The sequence below is a fragment of the Balaenoptera ricei genome, chromosome 12 (assembly GCF_028023285.1).
Source record: "Balaenoptera ricei isolate mBalRic1 chromosome 12, mBalRic1.hap2, whole genome shotgun sequence".
Classification (NCBI taxonomy): Eukaryota; Metazoa; Chordata; class Mammalia; order Artiodactyla; family Balaenopteridae; genus Balaenoptera; species Balaenoptera ricei.
Window position 1 is genome coordinate 3,745,206 of NC_082650.1, and position 23,410 is coordinate 3,768,615.

A 23,410-nucleotide genomic window follows, 5' to 3' on the forward strand; every position below is an offset into this window, starting at 1 on the left:
CGTTAGAATATTAAATCCATTTTAATGTTCATTGAACATTCCTTTATTTAATACTCGTAATTAATGTTCATTTTAATAGTCAAATTATATTTCATAATAAGATATTAATGATTACTTTGAATATTGAAGCTACCCTTTTTCTGTCTTTTGCCTTCTGTGAATACCCCACGTTAGGTACGCAGAAGTCAAAATTGTAGAAAACGGACCAATTAGGAATGGTTATTCTCATTATTAAGAAAAATTTCTCATCATTCCATTCATCTTAAATCATCTAGTGCTTCTGAAATATGTTTACATTTTTAAAAAGTTATCTTTATCCCAACATTTTGGGATCCCATGACATTTTCATTACTTTTTATAGCAGTAGCATTTCTGTGACACAGCCAAATCCATCTGCAGTGGGTAGAATTTACTGTTGTCTGTTGCAATTATAGCAAAATTGTTGTACTTACACTCAACACTGTCCCTACTTCTAGACTAAAATGTATTAGTTTATTACAGAGGTTAGCCTAAATCTATCCTTTTCTACAGATGTATTCTAAATAGATAGAAGTGTTCTCTGGCGGTCCAACTCAGTTCTGGGCGTATCGGTTTGTTTGCTTGTTTCTCCTTCTCTCTCTCCCTGTTTCAACTCTGACTGCAGAAGTTCTACTGGTAGGTTTTATCATCATCACCACCATCATCATGGTAATCATTTCATCATTTATTAGGTACTTCCTATATACCAGAAACTTAAGAATTTTGCACGTATCAGTACATTTGATTTTTATGGTATCCTATGAGACAAGTATTATTATTCATTTCCATTTTACAAATAAGAGTAATGTGCATCAAAGAGGTTAAGTAACTGGCTCATTGTCACACAGCTAGTAGGGGGCAGAGGATATTAAAAATCAGAGTTGTTTGACTCCAAAACTTGTGTTCTTAATTACAGTACTCTCATGTTTCCTAGTATATGGTTTGATGCAGTGGACAATTAAATGTCAAAATAAGTATTATGTATCTTTTACATGCATCATTGTTGTGAATGCTTGAAGCGATTAGTTGTGTCATTGACTTTCTTCATCCTGAAGCCCCAGAATGATTCAGCCTCTGCCTGTTGCCCCTGTGATAGTGATTCACAGCCCAGTAGGGGCAGGGTTGCTGGGGAGTGAGGTCTGGACCGGCTGGCATGCAGATACTGAAATCTCAGCTCCAAAGCCCTTCCCGGAGAATCTCTTTCGTAGAGCTCAGCACAGTAGGGCTTTGGGGAGAACTACGTATGATTAATGGTAATATTTTAAAAGCGTGCGGAGGAAAGATTGATCATCCGCCCTTCTGCCTCTGTTCTGACCCACCTCAACCCACGCTGTTGCCGGAGGGACTGCTCTAAAACCCACCTCCTTAATCCTCAGTGGCTCCTTATTACTTTCCATATAATATTTCAGTTCTGCATCCAGGCCTTTTGAAAGAACTTTTACTTTAGTTCTTACCGTTTCTGTATTAAGTTTGCCTCAGCCGTACGGAAGTGTTTGTGCTTCCAGCAAGCACGCAGGGTCCCACGCTGCTCCTGCCTTTCCTCCGACTGGTCCTTCAGAATTCACATCGGCACCAAGAAGAGCGTCCCACGTGCTCCCATGGTCTTCACTTAACCTCATTCGTGGGGACCATGCCACTCTATGTTTTGTGTACCACTGAACAGTGAACGCCTTAAAAAAATGAACTTATGGTGTTTAGGACCTTAGATATAGTAGGTACTAAGCTACTAATATCCTTACCCAAAGTGAAACACCACAGACTGAATATCTGCTCAATGAGACATGCATTCCTCATTTTGTGGTGGGAAAGATACAGCTATGGCAAGAAAGCAGTGCTCCAACAGTGAGTCAGAATGCTGAGAATCCTCAGACCCATCATGTTTGAGAGTTAGGAGGGACCTTAAAGACCATCCACCTTAAAGACCTTAAAGTGTGTCCCCGAGAAGTCTCTCAGCATCAGGACCGTTTCAGCGTTGTTTATATTCTCTCGTACATATCTCACAAATCTCGGCTACTTAAGTAGCTGAGCCTTTACAAACAGAGCCCACTCGTAAGCTTTCACAGACGTAAGAATTATATGCTCCTTCCCTATTTTGGGGCTTTAGAAACATTTCTGGGTATAAAATGCTTGTTATTTTATGCTTGATTGATACAACATGGGATCAACTGCCTTGAATTAATATAAACTTTAAACAATGTAACCTGGAATATTAGTTATTATTAATAAACTTATTAGTTTTTAAGTTATCATTAATAAACTTATTAGTTTTTAAAGTTATTATTAACTTATTAGTTATTATTAATAAACTTATCAGTTGGTATATAAAAGCATCTTATTATTTTATGAGGTTTTATTAGGTTGTTAACTAATGTGAAATTGGAGCTTTCAAAACAGTTTCAGCCGTTTATCTGCTGTTCTTGGTTGCTGTATCTCCCTTGTTGTCTTTTGTTTTGGTAGGAGCAAAGTGTTGATAAATACATACTATATTCTCTTGAAAGGAAGGGACCATTTATTGTTTGTTTATCACTTATTCCCTTTACTCTTGTAAGATGTTGAAGGAAGTAGTCCAAATGTTCATTATAAAGGTTCACTGCTGAACTTTTCCACCTAGTTTCCCTTTAATATCGAAAAGTAAAGTAAAAAAAGAAATAATCTGAAATAATCTGAATCTGAAATAGCCAGCAGAATATACAGATCCTTTAAAATAGGTCTTACTTTGTCTTAGATCATGGACACTTTTGAGAATCTGATGAAAACATGTGTTTATGGATGACACACTCAACATACTATATACAGTTGTAATGAGTTCATCGCTCTGTGGTCCCCAAGAGAATTTATAGAACCCAGGCTAAGAAGTCCCTATTTTAGAGAGGTTAAAACATAAAATCCAACAGTACGTGAGAATATTTTACGTGCTGTAATTTAATAGTTTGTAGGTGATAGAGAGAATAAATCATATAAATATATATCACACGTGGTTCCTCTTCAGACGACCTGCCAAGAGCAGATGTGTGCATGAGTACCAGCCAAACACATCCGATGTGAAACATGTTTATGAGGTGGGAGCCCAGGTCACAAGGCATTAAGTGCTGAAGCACAGGCCAGCTGCTTTACCTGAGTTATGATCAAAGCAAAGCAGGTTTCTTAGCACAAGTCAGAGTCAAGATTTCTTTCTTGTAACTTTGTACAAGTTTAGAGTTGAGGTTGAAAGGGGCTTGGAAGTTAATTACCTTCCCAGTGATTAAATCCCCGCCCCTGGTCCCCATCAGTTACTAACTAGCCTGTGTTTTGAATGTCTCCACAAACAGCATCCCATGCATAGTTCACCTGGTAACTCCGAACATTTAGATGGTTCTTCCTTGTGTTGAGCTGAAGTCCTGTCCTTATCGTGTCCACCTCTTTGGCCCTATTGTATTTATGAAGGCTGCTTCGAATGAGATTACATTACTAAAAATTACTGAAATAACCAGTTTATACAAGCTCTGCAGTTTTTCTTTAGTCAAATAAAAATGTTGTTAATCCTTCAGCAAATACTTCATTTCAATTAGATATCAAAGATTTATTTAAATTTTATAATTTGAAAGTGCAATCATGTGTTTGAAAGTGCTTTATAACCTTAGAGCATTCTACAAATATGTCCTTGCTATTATCATTGTCTGAAAAAGAACCAACTGAACTGACTCCATTTATCATGGGATAATTTAAATATAAATGTAATACCTTAAAAGTAAATAATACAGGAAGATTCTGATAACTGAAAATAAATGTGGCACATACAACCTTATTTCAGAGTAATAGGAAGCAGACAATATCTTAGTGAGATGTCTGATTTTGTAAAGAAATATACTTTAATAATTTCAAGTTTGTCATGTAATTTATCAGTCAATATATGTAGCTTAAGACAAGGGGAAACAATTTAAAATCAGTTTATAGTACAACTGTGTTGACTAATGAGTCATTAAAAAATAATTGATGAACCCACAAATTGAATCTCTACGTTTTTTTGTTTGAACAAAAATGACCCGTTTTAACCTCAACTACAAATAAAACTTAAAATCCTGAGGAAGAAATTATTGTAAAAAGTTTTTAAAAGATTCATATACAGAAGAATAATTATGAGAAAACAGAATCCAAATGACCAGTGTTTGGTCTTGTTTAGGGAGATGATCTGCTGGGTCCATCTCCCATGAGGACAGAAGACAGGATGGCCTTACAGTTTTTGCACCTCAGGGATTTGTGCTTTATGTAAAAGCATTCTTGCCTGTAGGGAGAGTTTTTAATATGCCTAAATTTTATTTTCAGGTCCTGGGACATTTTCTTCTATGATACAGAGAAAATAGTTTATTAATCATTAGGCTTGCGGAAGTGAACAAAGATATAGATGACTTTTTAAGCCCATTAATTTCCAGTATAATGTGAAAATTACCAAAGTTCTTAATTAGTTTAAAAGGAAAAGTCTTTTACTTAAATATTTTACATATTCCAGTCCTTTAATTCCTACTAGAAATATCCCCAAACTAAGTGTATATTTAAATCACTGGGATTTTATGGTGGGAAATGTTACGTAGTTTAAATAGTTCATTTAAGTGACAGCTTCATTGTTGTATCGTGAAGAGAAACCAAAACATTAATTTCATTAGTCATTTCAAACTATCCTTTTGTTCCCCCAAAACCCGTCCTGACCAAATGCCATTGACTGACTGTTGTTTCAAGTAACTGAAAATGTCATTAGATTGGAGCTTGTGCTTGTTATTGGTGGTGTTTATTTGTATTTTTTCCCTAGTTGGAGGGGCACAATATCTTCTCCACCCTGAGCTCCAGTGAATATGAACAGGTGCTTGAGATCATCCGCAAAGCCATCATTGCCACAGACCTTGCATTATACTTTGGAAACAGGAAACAGTTGGAAGAGATGTACCAGACCGGATCGCTAAACCTTAATAATCAATCACATAGGTAAAAATCATTTTTGAAAGTTTAGTAACCCAGGAGGTGTTATTTGGAATAAATTTATATTTAAAAACAAAAATGTAATGTGGCATAAATTTATATTTGAAAAAAGAAATGTAAAAAGAATTTATGTGTTTTTTGTTTGCTTGTTTTATGTGCGCTTTAATATTTACTTTGGGTATTTCGTTATTTGACAAGATTGCTGATAATGTATTGTGAAGGTAACTAAAATATGAATTAGAATTTCAGCTGATCACATAGGAATGGGTACTTTTAAAGGGAAGTCATTTTCCAAGAGGCCTCTCTTTGAATTTACCACAGTCCAGCGTTTGGTCATTGACCTTACAGACTCAAAAAGAAATGAAAATGGATTCATCAGAATCCAGATCTTATTAACCTAGCCAATGTGATTGATATATAAAACCTGAATTCCATTTTATTGATCTGAAAACATACACTCTAGTTATAAGCACCAGAATATTGGCATTCAGCGTGGTCACAATCCTTTAGGAAGCCAAGTGGCAATTCAAAGTTGGTTTGAACGTGGGGTCAGAACAGAGAGAATGAGATTCCTTAAATGTTCTAATGCATCAGGCTAAGGTAGTTTGATTCATTTTTTTCTGAGAAGGCGTGACTTGCCCGCTGGATTCAGAAATGTGTCAGGTGTTTTCATTGTGCACCTGTCCACCCATCTGTCCATTAGATTTCAGTCCACTGGCTAAAACACCTCTTGGCCTTGCCGGTGTGTAGGTGGTTACCACCAGCTTTTCTTTGTAGGACTTTCCTTTTGCTGTTTCCGTGTCTGACTAAGTCCATCTTAAGTGATGCCATCTTTATCTTTAGATTTGGGAACACTTGTTTATTGGTTCATTCTAGTCTTGCTGAACTTGAATCTATTCTTTTTTGCTCAGGTGCTTTGTGTACCTCCTCTGTGATCCATTAAGGTACTGATCATAACATTTCTTTCTAGAGAAATCTGCTTTCAGTTCTTAGAAGCAGTTCACTCACGTACCCCAAACACAAAACATTAGGTCTACAAATGACTATAGACAGAAACATAATAAATAAAGTTGACCTCTTCAAGAATATGATCATCAGAGTTTTTTTGGGGAACCTTCTTTGAGGAAAAAAATATACATCTTAATTGTACAGAGGGCAGTCTGGACACTTTGCCAGCACCCTCCCAGGTTGGCAGAAGGGTCAGTGTCATGCAGGACAACACACCCTCTTCCGCCTGCAGCCCAAGGGATGCGTGTGATTTACAGTCTTCATGTGTCTGTAGAAACGAGTGTTTGTCCACAGTTCTCTTTCTTATGGCAATTATAAGACTGGAGAAATAGGCGCTGGGTTAAAGTATCCTTTGGCTTGCTGAAAACTATGTGTATACATTGTTTTTAAGTGACAAATAAGAGTCATGTAAGTAGTAACAAGTTTCTTGCATATGATTTTAGCAAAATGATTACCATAATAATATTCTTATAAAATAGAAAATTTAAAAATCTAATTGCAAGTAATATTATACTTGGTGCTTAATGCATATATACATGTTAGTGGTGTATAACTGCATAGTTATGATGATTAAATAATTTTAAAAGTGATGCATATTTGTTTTAAGAATTCAAAGAGTGCAGGTATATACAAGAAAACAATAATAGAGTCGTCCGTGGGTGTTCGTTCCCGGAGCCCCTGCAGGTACCAGAATACTGGTAATACATCCCTTGTATAAAATGGCCCTGGACGATGAATAGGGTCACTCTCCCATCCGCACAGCGCGGTTGAGAGACCCGGGGGTCCGCTGGGTCCTGTTCTGCAGAACCAACAGAACCATGCATTCTCCTCTGTTTACTCTAAGCTGTTTATAGGCACAAACATACGTCTTTAAACAAAAACGTGATTAGAGGCCTTCCTCGGTATCCACAGGGGATGTGTTCCAGGACACCACCCGCATAACAAAATCAGTGGATGTTCAGTCCCTAAATCCCTCTGTCGGCCCTCGGCCCTCGTATCCGTAGGTTCCGCCTGTACAGATTCAAGCAACATACTACAGGATCCGAGGTCGGTTGAATCTGCGGATGCAGGACCCGCAGATGAGCACGGCCGACGGTATACCAGATGCTTGCCTATTTTTAAGAGTTATGTGACATCACGTAGTATGGAGGACTAGCTAAAGGCTCATTAAACCTTCCTCCTATTGATCAGATGTTTCTAGAATTTTGCACCATAAATAATTCTGCAGTAAACTCTTATAAAGTCATCTACTGTCCTTTAAATATATATATCACATCGCATATGGTGCTAGAAATGTAAATACATGTTAAATTTCCTAAAAGGACTGTAGAAATTCACACTTCTCCTCACATAGGGTGAAAACTGTTTCTCTTTAAGTATGCCATTCTCTGACAACTCCCTGCATTAAAGATCTTTTCATGTTTGTTGACTTTGTTCCTACTTCTGTTTGTTCACAACTTTTGTGTAATTTTTGTTGAATTCTTTACTTTCTTTATAAATCAGTTTGCATTCCAAATTTTTGTTAAGGATGTTAACATTTTCCCTGTTATATGTTGCAAACATTTTCTTAGGTGCTTTTCAAAAGTTTTATTTAGATTTTATTTTAAATACAAAGAAATTTAATTTCATGAAGCCAAATCTTTCATTTGTTTTTATCAAATCTGGTTTCCTGTCTTGCTTATGAAGGCCTCCCCTATACTCAAAGTAATATAAATTGTAGTTAAAATTTTCTTTGCATATTAATGCTTCTGGAGTTATACTTTTTATGAACATAACTTTATTTCTTCCTGATGGGTTGAATCAATACCATTTAATTAACAATCCATTTTCTTCCACTGAATTGAATTGAAGTTTCATATAAACTCGAATACTTCTTTGGACTCCTTAAGCCATGTAATTGTTAATTATCTAATCCTTGACTGTGATCATACTGTTTTGATTATTATAACTATGTTGAAATTTATCATACATACCTGGTAAAATAATCTTCATCTTTCATTTACTTTCCGAAAATTTCATGGAAATTGTTACTTAGTAAATGCATTTTTATATTTTTATAAGAAAAATTTCAAACTTAAGAAAAGTAGAAATTATACTAAAATGTATACTCATACCCACATTCAAGAATTATTAACATTTTAACGTATTTTTTGCCTTTATTTTTTGACTGTGCCACTTCCTTGTAGATTATAGACATCATGACCCTTCATTTCCTTCATAGTGAATACTTAAAAAAGAAAAAGAATATTTCATCGTGTTTGTTTTCAATTAAAAATATCCACATTGTGATTTTGATTGCAGTTATATCGCATTTATTTCTTCACTTGTAAATGAGAGTATATTGGCTTCTCATCCAAAAGCATTGGCATGACTTTTTTTTTTTTTTTTTTTTTAATGGATATGTTTTTTATTTGGACCATTTTACCTGCTACAAAGCAACACGTACCCTTTCTCCCTCCAAACACACAGGACATGTGGATCTTAAACTGGCCATTGTAGGAGCAAGGAAATATACATATGTGAAACGACACCTTTTGCAATCGGCTTATTGTGGGACATCTTTGGCATGACTTTTTAGTCTTGAATAACATTTTATATAGTTTATTTACACAGATCCTATCACTTTTTTAGTTAAATTATACTGGTCATGTTATAAATTTTATCACTTGTGAATGTATTTTTTCCAGTTTCTAATGGAAATACAATTTCCAGTATAAAAAAAGTTATGAATTTTTATATATTTCTCAATTTTGCTTCATGTGTTTAGAAACTTTGTTATTAGGTGCTTATACATTTGTGTATTTGTTATGTCTTCTCTATGATTTATCCTCTTGCCACTATGAAATTCTCTTTTTATTCTGGTAATACTTCTTGCCTTAAAGTTTTCTGTGTCTAATAGCCACACCAGCTTTCTTATGTTTACTTATTGGCATGTCATGTTCTTGTCCAATCCTTTACTGTTACCCTATCTGCATCCTTATATTTTAAATGTGTCTTGTAATCAGCAGTAGTTGAGACTTTCAGTCGCTGCTTCCTTTAGGACTGTCAGTTCGTTTGCTTTTAGTGTAATTATATTTATGTTTGTCTCATTATCTTGTTTGTTTTCTCTTTAACCCTTTGTTCTTTGTCCTTCCTTTCCTGTCTTCATTGGCGTTAATGAAATGTTTCCTTTGTTGTTGTGTTCTATATCTTCTATTGGCTTTTATTGTTACGCTTGTATGTTTTCAAGTGGTTGCTCTTGAGTTTACATGAATCTGCATTTTTCAGTCCACCTTGAATTAATATTACTCCATTTCTGTACAATGTAACAACCTTAAAAAGACAGAATCCAGTTATGCCCAGTTTTGTCTTTTATGCTATTGTTGTTAAATATTATACTGCTACATATGTTGTATACACCACACAGGTTGCTAATACTTATTAAATAGTTAATTGATTATTAAAGAATTTTTTAAAAGAAAAAGATAATCTGTCATATTTTCTCATATATATACCATTTCCAATGCTTTGCATTCATTTGTGTAGATCCAGATTTCCGTCTGGTAATTATTTTACCTCAGTCCAGACAGCAGATTCTTTCAGCCTTAGCTTATCGCCTTTATTTTGGCTTCACTTTTCGAAGATATTTTTGCTGGATTTAGGATTTTAAGTTGACCGGGTTTCTTTCAGCATTTTTAAAATGTTATTCAGTTGTCTTCTGGCCTCCATCTTTTTCTTTTTTCCCTGATGAGAGGTCAGCAGTCATTCTTATTGTTATTCTCCTATATGTAGCATGTCTTTTTATTCTGGCTGCTCTTAAGATGTTCTCTGTATCCTTGGTTTTTCAGCACTTTGTTTATAATGTGCCTCAGTGTCCTCCTTGTATTTGTCCTTCTTGAGTTCCTCTGAGGTTTCTGGGTCTCTGGGCTGCTGATTACAGGAAAACCTAGTAAAGTTTTAACCATTTCTCTTCAAATATTTTTTTCTGTCAACCCGTCATTTTTCTTCTGCAACTCTAATTACACATATGATAGATCACTTAATACTGTCTTACAGGTTATTAGGTCTCTAAACTGTTTTTTCAGTCATTTTTCCTCCCTGTGCCTCAGTTTGGTATGATTTGCCTTTAATTTCAATGATCCTTTCTAATGTTCTCTCCAATCTGTTGTCAATTCCATCCAGTGATTTATTTTATATATTGTATTTGTCAGTTCTGAGATTTATTTGGGGTTCATTTTTATAGCTTCTATGCCTCTTTTAAAATTCCTGTCTCTTCACCCATTGTATCCAAGTATCTATTTTCCTGGAGATTCTTTAGTATATCTATCAGTTACTTAACAATCCTTGTCTTCATTTCCATCAACTGAGTCCTCTATGGGTCTTTTTTGTGGACTATTTTTTTTTTTCTTTCTGAGTCATGGAACACATTTTTCTTTTTCTTTAGATGTCTAGTAATTTTTTAATTTATATGCTACATTGTAGATAATATGTATTCTCTTTTATCTTTCTGGATCCTGTTATCCTTCTCTGAAGATAATTGACTTTTATTCTAGTGGCCAGTTAAATTTCTCATGGAGTATCCTAAATTTATGGATATGTGCCTTAAGCTTTTTTTTTGTGGTTCTGTTTCTGTTTTGGCCTTGGTCCTTGGGTCCAGCCAAGGATTTGAGGGGAATATGAATGCATATTTGGGGACTATCACCTTTGTGGCTCTCTCCTTTCTAGGATTTTTCTCCTCAAATTCCATGTGCTCTGACAGCCCCAGATGCTAACCTTTCCACCATACTGTGACTTTTTGGGGGCTCTAAATGTCTCATACCCCAACTGAGCCATAATCTTAGCAGAAAAGCTAATAAATGTGGATTATGCCCAAAGGTTTTGAACCCCTTCCAGTTTCTGCTTGCTTGTAGGTACTCAATTGCCTTCAATGAGTTGTTTTTAAATTTTGTTCAGAATTTATTCCATCATTACTAAAATTCTAAAAATGTGTTTTCTAGCCATTTTATTATGTTTTCTGTGTCAGTTGAAAATATTCGTCTCTTGGATTTTCTAGGCATACTTTTACATCATCTACAGTTAAATATCATTCGTTCCACTTTTCTGATATTGATACCTATTTTGCTTTCTCATCTGACTGTATAATTAGAACCTACAAAACAATGTTGGATTATGGTGAAAAAGCAAGTATATCTAATATGTGTTTGATTTTAATTGTAGTGATTTTAGATTTTAATTTTTTATGTGATATGTGATATTTTTTGGTAAATCATTTTCATCATGTATGAGTTTTTTTCTTTGTTTCTTGTTTATATTACTTTTTATTAGGAATTTTATCAAATTCATATTCAGATTTCAGTGATAATATGATTTTCCTAATGTCTGTGTTATTGATTTCTTATTTTATTAATAGATTTTTAAATTTCCTAATTTTGTGCTACCACTGAGTTCCTTGTACTCTAGTTGCCCATGGAATTACTTTTTTAATATGCTAAGGAAATCAATTTTTCTTTTTTTTTTTTAGCAAGTTTGTGTCGAATCCATTAATTGATATGTAGTTGTTTTTCTGTATGCTATCATAATTTGCTATTAAGATTATGATAGTTATGAAATTAAATTTCTCTCTGATCTAGAAGCATTTAAATAACTAAAGGTATCCATTTGAGGAAGCTTAAATAATATTTATTTGTAAAACCATTACAGTCTGGCACATTTTTTTAATGGAAGATCTTTAACAAACTTTTTAATGTCTTTTGTGGTTTGAGGTTATTTTGTTGAGGTTGTTTTGGCTTTTCCATTTTATTTCACCTCTTGGTCAACTTATTTTGCTAGAAAATCATTTTTCCTTTAGACTTTCATATAAAATATTTACACAAATTATTCTCACTTAAAATTTACTTATCTTACTATATCTGTAGTTATCTAATTTTCAATATTTTATATTTTTATTTCTCCCTTTGTTTCTTAATCAAATTTGCCCTTTCATTTTAATTATTCCTTTTTTACAAATTTACTTTTTAAAAATTTATCATTTCCTTCTTGTGTGTTTGCTCTTTCATTAATTTTAACTTTTATTTTTATGCCTTCTTTATACTTTAGTTGTTCCTTATCTTATTTCTCAAATTATGTAACAAAACATATTTATGTATTATTATCTGACTACTAATTGAACTGTACCCTGCAAATTTTTGATGAAGCAGTCTTCTTTTTCTTAGTTTTCAGATAATTTTCATTTCTGTTTCCATTTCCTCATTGATGTAGAGGTTAATTTAAAAGAATTTCCTAATTTCCAAATACTTTGGGTATTTGCTTACTTTTTGTTTTGTTTCTAAGGATGCTACTTTGGATCCTTAGAAAAGGACCCAAAAGAGAATATGACGTATGAATTGTCATATATATATTCTAATTTTTTTATAAGATAAATGAGTGATTAAAGCAAAAATAATAATTGTACTAAGATGAGGTATCATATGTAGAGATTAAATATATGAAAACAATAGCACAAAGAATGAGGGGTACATAGAATTATAGTGTTGTAAGGTTCTTATGTTTGTGAAGGGTGAGAGTGAAGTGCTAAGTGGAACAATATTAAATTTATGTATGTGTTATAAGGATGTATATTGTAATGTATAGGAACCATGAAAAAATAAAAGTATAGCTTTTTTTAAAAAAAGAGGAAAAATGAATAATAAAAAGTACATTTTATTAGCCCACAATGCAGCAAACAGAAAGCAAATATGAAGACAGTAGACTTGAACCCAATCAAACTAACAATTAAACGTAAATGGATTAATACCTCCATTGAAAGCCAAAAATTATCAGACTTGATAAAATAACAGGACTTAATTATACGTTATATAAGAAATATACACTCTAAATAGGAAGACTCAGATAGGTCAAAAGTAAAATGATGGGAGAAGATATACCATGCAGACACCTTTAAAAAGCTGCGTGGCTGTAGTAGTATCAAACAAAGTTGTTTTGAAGGAAGAATACTGTGAGCCAGTAAGAGGGATAATTCACCATGACAGAAGGGTCAACACATAGAGAGAAATAACACTGCAAAATGTACGTGTGCACCTAATTATCAGAGCTGCAAAACACATGAAGGAAAATCTCACAGAACAGAAAAGGAAACTAAACAAAACCATAGTTAGAGAGTTTTACATTTTTCTTTTAAATAATTTATAGAACAAGTACATAAAAATCTAAGGCAAAGGAAAAATCAACACTGTCAACATAACCTATTTTATATACACTGAACACTAAAAAATGACTACACATTCTTTTCAACTGCACATGGAATATTTATAAGATAGACTGTGTGCTGGTACCTAAAATAAATCTCAATAAATTTCAAAAGATTGGATTCATAGAATATTTTTTATTGTAATGGAAATAAAAATCACAATAACCTATGTAGAAAAGCCCTACATATGTGGAAATTAAACAACACACCTCTAAATAACTCATGTATCAAAGAAGAAATAACCAGGGAAATAAGAGAATATTTCAAACTGAATGATAGGGAAAACAAACTATCACAATTTGTAGGATTTAGCTAGAAGTTTATTTTTAAATGCCTGTGTTAGTCAGTGTTTTAAGATGACACCTTAAACAGCTAGAAAAAGAAGAGTAAATTAAACCCTAACTTGAAATGAATAATCAAGAGAGGAGCAGAACAATAAAATGGAGAGCAGCAAACAACAGAGAAAACCAATGATGCCAATAGTCGGTGCCTTGAAAAGATGATTAAAATGTATAAAACCCCAGCAAGACTAAGTAAGGAAAAAGGAGAAAATACCAATCACCAATACTAACAGTAACAGAGAGGATATTGTTACAGAATGTGGGCAAAAAGAGGCAGTAAGAGATTAATATAAATAATTTTATGCTAATTTGAAACAGTTAAAAATGGAATAATTCCTTGAAAATTACAACTAACTGTACATGAACCAAGATGAAACAGAAAATCTGAATATCCCATTAAAGAAATTCTATTCTTAAACAGAAATTCTCCAGGACCTCATGGTTTCACTTGTGAATTCTATCAGACATTTATGGAAGAAATAATATCAATCTTACACAAAATGTTTCTGAAAATGAGACTACTCCTTACCACTTTATTTTATGAAGCCTGAATAATACTGATACCAAAAGCTGACAAACACATTACAAAAACAGTAAATTAAACATCTATATTGATTGGCACGTATGCACTGCTATATTTAAAAGAAAATGCCTTTCCATGAAAAAAAATCTATATTCCTCATGGACATAGATCCAAAATTCATAACAAAGTGTAACAAATTCAGTCACGTATTCAAAAGACAATATAACAAATGGATTTTATCTCAGGAATAGAAAAGTGGTTTAACATTTGCTAAATAATATAATTCACAGTAATGGAACAAAGAAATACCATATGATCATAGCCAGTGCATTATACTGAAAATAAGTAAATAAATAAACAAAATTAGAAAGGAAAAAGTAAATCTGTCTTTATTTTTAAATCACATGCCATCTACTAAAAAATTCCTCAGGAATCTCCAAAAAAATCTACTAGAATTAGTAAGTGACTTTAGCAAGTTCACAGGATACATTTAAAAATTAATTTAGTTTATATATGAATATTAATTGGAAATTCAAATTAAAGCAATTCCATTTGCAATGTCATTTAAGAAATAAATTTAACAAATGATATAAAGTCTCTTAAAAAATAAATTTAACAAATGATATAAAATCATTTAAAAATAAATTTAACAAATGATAAAATACATAACATTTCCTGAGAGAAATAAAGAATACTAAATGACTGGAGAGATATATCATGATTATGAATTGCAACACTCAATATTGCTATCGATTCTCTACAAACATTCCTCCAAAACTGCAATTCTAGTCAAAATATCCACAGGCTACTTTTTGTAGAAAGTGACAAACCGACCTCAAATTTATGTAGAAATACAAAAGACCTAGAATAGTCAAAGCAATTTTGACAAAGCAAAGACAAATTGGAGGACTTATACTATCTGATTTCAAGACTTACTATCAAATAACAGTAATCAGGACTGGGTGTATTGGTGTTAGGGCAGACAAGTTGGGACAGATTGCAAAAGACCGATTCTTATGTAGCCTGTTGACTTTCAGCCAAGGGGCCAAGATAATTCAACTAGGGAAAGGATAGTCATTTCAACATTGCTTTTTAATTACTGACGTTTCAGTTGGATGATAGACTTAAATGTAAAAGCTAAAATTATAAAATTTTTAGAACAAAACGTAGGAGAAAGTCTTCATGACCTTGCATAGGCAAAGATTCCTTAGCACACAAAAAGCATTAACCTTCAGAGATGTCCGTCAAAGGGTACAAACTCTCAGTTATGAGATTAATAAGTTCTGGGGATCTAAGGTACAGCATGGTGATTACACTTAGCAACACTGTACTGTACACTTGACATTTGCTAAGTGAGTGGATCTTAGGTGTTCTCACCACACACACACACACACACACACACACACACACAAAAGGTAACTGTGTAAGGTAATGGATGTGTTAATTAACTTAATTGTGGTAATCATTTAACAATGTATACATATATCAAATAATCACGGGTACAACCTAAATATATACAACTTTTTTTGGTCAGTCATGCCTCAATAAAGCTGGAAAAAGCAAAACAGAAAAGCACTAACCTTCAAAGAAACAAACAAATGATAGATCGTCTTCGTCATATTAAAAACTTATGATTTTCAAAACAGCTTTTAAGGAAATGAAAAGACAAGCCACAGAATGTGAGAAAATATTCTCAATATTTATGTTTAATAGCAGTCTTATATAACTCTTACAACTCAATAGTAAGACAAATAATCAAAGTAGAAATGACATGAAAAAATTTCCTTTTAAATTTATTTAAGAAAAAATGTGACTTACTTTAAAGGAGATTAAGTATGTTAGTACAGATGCTATCAAGTGAAATACAGTATGTGGAGTGTACTGTCTGACATGTGAGTGTGTTGTATCAGATGCTCTTGAGGGATCGGCCAGTAAGGAGTGGGAGAAGGGAGCAGAGACACCAAGGGAGACATCCAATTCCACAGCTACAGATTCAGTACCTTTCAGTGCCAAGCCTGGGGCGAGTGCTGGGTGTGCAGCAAAGAGCCAGAAGCCCCTGGCCCTGCTGTCCTGGTCCTTCCAGTCTAACAGGGAGATGGATGCGTCAACTAAATGACTCTACAACACATTAAAATAAACTTGTGTTCTAGAAAACTCTTATGGGATGAATTGTGTCGCCCCACGGATTCGTATGTTGAAGTCCAGATTCCCAGAATGCGACAGTATTTGGAGATAGGGCCTTTATAGAGGTGATTAAGGTAAAATGAGGCCATGTGGGTGGGCCCTAACCCAACATGACTGATACCCTTGGAAGAAATTTGGACAGAGATGTGTCAGTGGGGAGACCATGTGAAGACACAGGGAGAAGATGGCCATCTGCCAGCCAACAGGAGGAGCCTGGAAAAGATCCTTCCCTCATGGCCCTCAGAAGGAACTAACCCTGCCAACACCTTGATTTGGACTTCTGGCCTCTAAAACCGTGAGACAATAAATTCCTGTCATTTAAGCCACCCAGTTTGTGGTACTTTGTTACGGCAACCCTAGCAAACTAATACAGAAGCTTAAGTGAGTTTTTGTCTTCTGCAATCAAAAGAGCCCAGCTGACCCTGGGAGCAAATAGTCGTGAGTTTGGGAAAGCAAGAGCCTGGCCAGGCCTAGAGACTTCACGGGGCTTCCCGGGGGTGGGGGAGCCCCCGCCGTGTGTCTGTTTGGCTTCACTGTGCGCCCCATCCCCACTGCTTCCTCACCCCGGCCCACAATCCCTCCGACCCCAGACACTCATCTCCCCTCCTGGGTGGGGAGTAAGTGGGTGAGGAGACTCCCGCCTCCCCCCCCTGCCCGGTCATGGTCTCCCTGATGTTCTAACCCTGATCAGCTGTAACAGTCCTGCGGGAAGGGCTGGGTTCACCGCCAGGAAGAGAAACTCCAGGGATCCCACTTTCTGCTTCTGGGGATAAACGGGTGGAGTGAGATTCTCCAGCCCTGACTAATGCGAGGTTTCATGGAGGAAGGAAGTTGAGAGCGTCATAATGACCATCCTGAAGAGCAGTTGGGCGCGCACGTCCACTGCAGCATTCCCCGGAATCAGAACCTGCACGATTTGATCCTGTGTTCAGTCGCAGCTGCCGTGGACTAACACCCAAGCCATCGGAGCAGGGTGAGCTCAGTTTGTTCGGTAGGATATACTGTCTGAACCCATCTGGGCCTGGTGATTTCTGTTTTGGAAGGTTATTAGTTATTGACTAAATTTCTTAAATAGATACAGACCTGTTTGGATTGTCTGTTTCTTCTTGTGTAAGTTTTGGAAGATTGCATCCTTCCAGAAATTGATTCATATTATCTAGGTTACCAAATTTGTGGGCGTAGAGTTGTTTATAGTAGTCCTTAATTATCCTTTGAATGTCCATGAGATCTGTAGTGACGTCCCCTTTTTCATTTCTGATATTAGTAATTTGTATTCTCTTTTTTCCTTAGTTAGACTGGCAACAGGCTTATTGCTTTTACTGATCTTTTCAAAGAGCCAGCTTTTAGTTTGGTTTATTTTCTCTATTGATTTACTGTTTTCAATTTCATTGATTTCTGCTCTAATTCTTACTGTTTCTTTTCGTCTGCATATTTGGATTTAACGTGTTCTTCTTTTTCTAGTTTCCTGAAGTGGAAACTTAGATTTTTAATTTTACATCTTTCTTCTTTTCTCTTATACGCATTTAATGCTGTAAATTTCCTTCTAAACACTGCTTTCGCTGCATCCCACAAATTTTTTTAAGCTGTGTCCTCATTTATGTTTAGTTATAAATATTTAAAAATTTCTCTTGGTTTCTTCTATGACCTGTGTGTTATTCAGAAGTGTTTTTTAATCTCTAAATACTTGAGGGTTTTCCAGCTATTTTTCTGTTATTGATATCTAGTTAATTTCATTGTTATCTAAGAGCATACATTGTATGATTTCTGTTCTTTTAAGTTTGTTAAAAAGTGTATTTTATGGTCTGGAACATGGTCTATCTTGGTGAATGTTCCATTTGAGCTTGAAAAGAATGTGTCTTCTGCTGTTGCTGGATGAAGCAATCTACAGATGTCAGTTGTATCATTGTTTGATGAAGTTATTGGATTCAAATATGTCCTGATTTTCTGCCTGCTGGACCTATCCAATTCTGATAGAGGTGTATTGAAGCCTGCAGCTATAGTAGTGGAGCTGATACACTTTTCCTTGCACTTTGATCAGTTTTTGCCTCACATATTTTGATGCTTTGTTGCTAGGGGAATACAGGTTGAGGACAATTATACCTCCCTGGAGAATTGATCCCTTTATTCTTACGAAATGTTCCTCTTTATTGCTGATACCTTTCCTTGCTCTGAAGTCTGTTCCATCTGAAATTAATCTAGCTACTCCCATTTTCCTGTGAATAATGTTAGCATGGTGTATCATTCTCCATCTATTTACTTTTAGTCTGTATGTGTGTTTATATTTAAAGTGTGTTTCTTATAAACAACAAATATTTAGGCCTTATTTTTTGATCCACTCTGATAATCTCTTTTAATTGGTGTATTTAGATCATTGACATTTAAAGGGATTTTTGATATAATTGCATTAATATCTGCCATACTTGTTACAGTTTTCTCTTCTTCGCACTTGTTCTTTGTTCCCAATTTTGTCTTCCACTTTTTTTCTGCCTTTTGCACAAAGGCTTGGATGCAAATATGCACAGCAGCATTATTCATAATGTATCTAAACTAGAGGCAGCCCAAAGGTCCAACAACAGTGAATGGATAGACAGTTTCTGGCACTTATTCAGTGGAATACTGTACTACTCAGCAATAAAAAAATTAGAAACTACAGATTCATGCAACATCATGAATAAATCACACAGTCATTATGTTGAACAAAACAGTGCATACTATATGAAAACATTTTTACCAAATTCTAGAATAGGCCAAACAAATCAATAGTGTTAGTGATTGCGGTAGAATTCAGGCTGGCAGTTGTTGGTGTTGGATACGGGATATGGAACGGGAAAGGACAGAAGGAGTGTCTGGACATGAAAACGTTCCCTGTCATCACTGGTCTGGGGGTTGGACTGTATACATTTTCACACTCATTGAACTGTATCTTTCAAATTCATGCATTTAATTCCATGTAAGTTACACCTAAGTTAAAGCATGAGCAACAAAAATATACACTCTAGAAGTATGATTCTGTGATAAAATATGATATACTTTTGTTTCAAGTGTTTTGTTCTTAAACAAGGTAGAGTATGTCAATTATATCAGTAGGTCTTTAAGTGAAATCTTTAAAAATAATTAAATAGAATGGTCCTTAATTCACCAAATGAGATCAAAGCTCATTTCTGTGAGGTGATTAGGAGTTCATGAGCTCATAGAAGCAGTTCACAGAATTCTGCATGGTACTGAGCCAGCTTTTAGTCTATTTTAGGATTATTAGTGAATTCAATATTCATGCATTTGACACAGCTTTGTTGGCCTTTCATAGATTTTCTTGTGAGGATTCCATAGTGATGTATGTAAGAAATTGCATAATTTGAGCCATTCTGCGTTGTCCTAGGAAATGGAAGACATGGAGTTCAGCCACAGGGGGATTTTACAAAGGCTCAGGGCTGCCCTCGCTGTAGGAAATGTTTATCTTCTCCTTTCCATTCTCTAGAACCTTTACTACACTTGAGTTAACACAGACATCATTTCTCCTGTGACTAGGATACATATTCCACCACCTCTGTCATAGACACAGGCTCGCTCCAAATGTTCCGTATGTGGCATCATCTATAACTTAACAGCTGTTTCTCCAGTGAGAGCTGCAGTTTGCGGAAATAGCTCCATTGAGCACTGTACCAAGGGGACAGATATCATCTCCAAATCTGGCTAGTTTTTACATCTAGCTCCTTGTTTTCTTGCTCTAGCAATTTCTGCTCGAAAGAAACATGGCAAGGGCTCTCTTTCCTGACTCTGCTGGCGCATTCACGGGGCAGGTGCCTCCAGGGCTGGCTGGTCCACATTCACGGTAGCCGGGGGTTCTCTGCATATGGTTTAAAAAGGATGCTTCTCCAAAGCTGTTTTCTATCAATTAGTTAATGTGCAGTCTATAAGCTGGAAATATACTTTTGAATAAAGTTTATTCTGTTATTTTACTGTTTATCTTTGCTTGACAGCGTGGTATCGTTCTTTGATTGTGAATTCTTGTTCTCTTTTGGGACTCTGTTCCAGCAGCAGTTTCTGGTGCAAGCATTTACTTCAGCCCACTAATGTTTCTTCTCCTCTTATGTGAATATCCAATTTAGTTTAGTTTGTTTTATACCTTTAATAAATTATTTATCTGCTATTCGAATTTTCGTAGTTAAATATATGATTATATTTCTTAGAAGATAATTGTTAGGGATAGTAATTGTAATTGCTCCGATAGATAGTTAATAAATGACAGACATGGCCTCTCCCTTTATACATGGAATTAATTCTAAAACACAAAAGATGCTACCATTCGTCTGAGGACATCAGTGGCAGACTTTGGCCAAGAATGACGTTACCTAATATCTGGAGAAGTGCAGCCTTTATTTAAATTAAGAATCACTGGATTTCTAAACCGTGAGCAGAGAGATTAACGTAGTACTTACAAGAGCATTTTATTTAGTTACATGTGCATATCCATGTTAAGCCTAAAAATGTTTAGATGGATTATTTTTTCTTCCCTACCAATTATTTGGTAAAAAATTAATATTTAAGATTAATATTTTTCATAACAATTCTCAAAGTATTGATATTATCTTTATTTATTTTGTGATATTTTTGTGTTAAAATCAGGGTGACCAGACTCTCTAGCTGGTCTGGATCATTCTCAGTTAATACCTGTTGTCCTGATATAATTAATATTAGTGCTCACTTTCACTCTCAAAACTCTTTTGTCTTAGACATAGATTATAACGGTATAATGTCCTGTTGAGCCTATCAGAGGACAGAATGCCATACGATGGAAGTAATTGCATTCCAGGCTTTTGTCCACTTGTTGGGCCCAGAGTTACGGGTAACTGTGACGCTGCTGAGCATGTAGGAGGGGTTCAGTATTTGTCAAGCAAACAAATAATCCAAAACGACAAAAAATGAAGAGTGTAGGTTTCATAATGTGATCTTATATTCTTATTATATCTTCGTTGGCATTTTGTGTCCTGGTAACTTGCCAGTATTTTACATGTACTGATGAAGCTGGAAATCTGCCCTTCCTGACATCCAGTCTTTTATAAAAAAGGACAGTATCATGTCAGATATCTCAACTCTCTGGGTTTTTTTTTTTCCACAAGTATTCTCTAGAGCATGACAGATAGTCATTTTATATCAAAAGATATAGTGTATTCTGAATGAAGCCAGTTGGCCGCATGTGCATTAAGTGTTTTATCAGTTAGGAAAGCGTTTAGTTTACAGAAGATAAATCCTAATGACTAGTGTCTTAAAATGTAGGGTTTTATTTTTTATCCTATTGTAAAGAGTCTGAAGATAGGTAGTTGCTGGCTTAAGTTCAGCTGCCCAGTGATGCTTTCACGACACCAGGCTCTTTGTGTTTTTTTCTGCTCCATCATCCTTGGCTTGCTGGCCTCTTATTGGTCTTTTACTCTTGGGTCATCTGGACTTTACCCAGATCATTCTCTCATTTTATGGCGCTCTCAGTCTTTGTTCCACTCTGTCTGGAGCTGAATGTCACGTAATCTCTTCCTCATTGCTGGGAGTCCTAATATTCTGACACTTCTTCCCTACCTTTTGTCCTTACCACTGGTCCTTGCCACCTGCCCTTGACATTTACTATTATGTCTTTTTTAAATTTAATTTTTATTTTATATTGGAGTATAATTGATTTACAATGTTGTGCTAGTTTCAGGTGTACAGCAAAGTGATTCAGTTATACATATACACATATCCATTCTTTTTCAGATTCTTTTCCCATATAGGTTATTACAGAGTCTTATATTGAGTATAGCTCCCTGTGCTATACAGTAAGTCCTTGTTGATTATTTTATATATAGTATGTATATATGTTAATCCCAAACTCCTAATTTATCCCTCTCCCCCTTAACTTGACATGCCCTTAACATTGACTATTATGTCTTGTATGAACTTGACATTGTAGCCACAACTGTGCTTAAAAATATTAGGTAATTTTATTATTTTTTATTTTGAAAATGAAGCAACCAGAGACTAGATATGTATGAAAGTCATTGCTATGTGTTTTTCAAAATCAGATGAGTGACTCACTTTTATATTAGACACACATACAGTTTTATTTTTACAAATATCTCACATTTAGTAATGAGTATATTCTTTAAACTTTTTAAATAACAGAGCCTGCCAAGTGATTTTAGGGCCCCAGAAATGAATTATTAGATAAGTTTAAATCTAATTTATAAAAGGGGACTTGCTAGTGACATAAAAGATGGAGAGGAGGAGAAATAAAGTGCACCAAAAAGAGAAAAAGAAATTGTAAACTAATTTATTCCTTCACTGAAAATGTCCTTCAATACTCTTTCCCTAACCACAGTTAAACCACAGTTAACCACAACTAAAATGAATGTCACATTTGGAAACCAGCTCTGGACTCAAAGCAAGGGTAGGCAAAGGGTAGCTTAGTTTTTCACTGAAACAACTAGTGATCATTGCCTCCTTTTGACAAAAACTGAACAGAGCATCCATAGAAATCAGAGCACTATTCTTGAATAACATCATCTTTCTTAATGGAGGAAAACATATAGTCTTGCCTAAGGACCACTTCAGCAAACATTATAAAAGATCAAATGTTTTCTAAGTTATGAAATCAAGTTAAAGTATCCTTTTAAATGTTAAAATGACAAATATATGAGTTAGTAGTAGCTTTTATAATTTTTATTTCCATGTATTTCATGTTGGAATTGCCTTCCTAAAACATGTATTTAAAAAATCAACTAAGTGCAGAATTTTATCCTTAAAAGCTTTCGGAAATATATGAATGAAAATGTTTATTCTCTTAATCTCAGGGAATATTTGTACCCTTCAAAGACATTCCTTTGCCACCATTCTTCCGAAGTCTTTCCTTAATTTAGATTTAGGTGCATATCAAAGAAAGGGTACGTTAAACGCTTGACCAATTCTTTAAACAATTCAGAAACAGAGCTAGAAAAGATGTACGCTTTCACACGGCTACTGCTCTGTACTTTGTTCGTGTGGTTTCCTTTATTCTTTGACCTTAATGCAGTTTCCTGTAGCATTTTGTCAACGTGACACCAGTGATCTGTCTTTACCTGCAGTAGTAAATGTACGAGGGCCTCGTTCTGCTAGGTGTGTTTTATGTTTCAGCCGAAGAACTTGAAATGTAGGGAA

The 23,410-nt window shown here is 34.8% G+C and overlaps 1 protein-coding gene across 1 annotated transcript in view; it reads left to right on the forward strand.

Annotated features, from left to right (window-relative positions):
* Positions 1 to 23,410, forward strand: part of PDE10A (phosphodiesterase 10A) — a 291,717-nt gene that overhangs the window by 253,502 nt on the left and 14,805 nt on the right. The window contains 1 exon segment of the mRNA XM_059940850.1: positions 4,802 to 4,974. Coding sequence (XP_059796833.1) covers positions 4,802 to 4,974 — 173 coding nt within the window.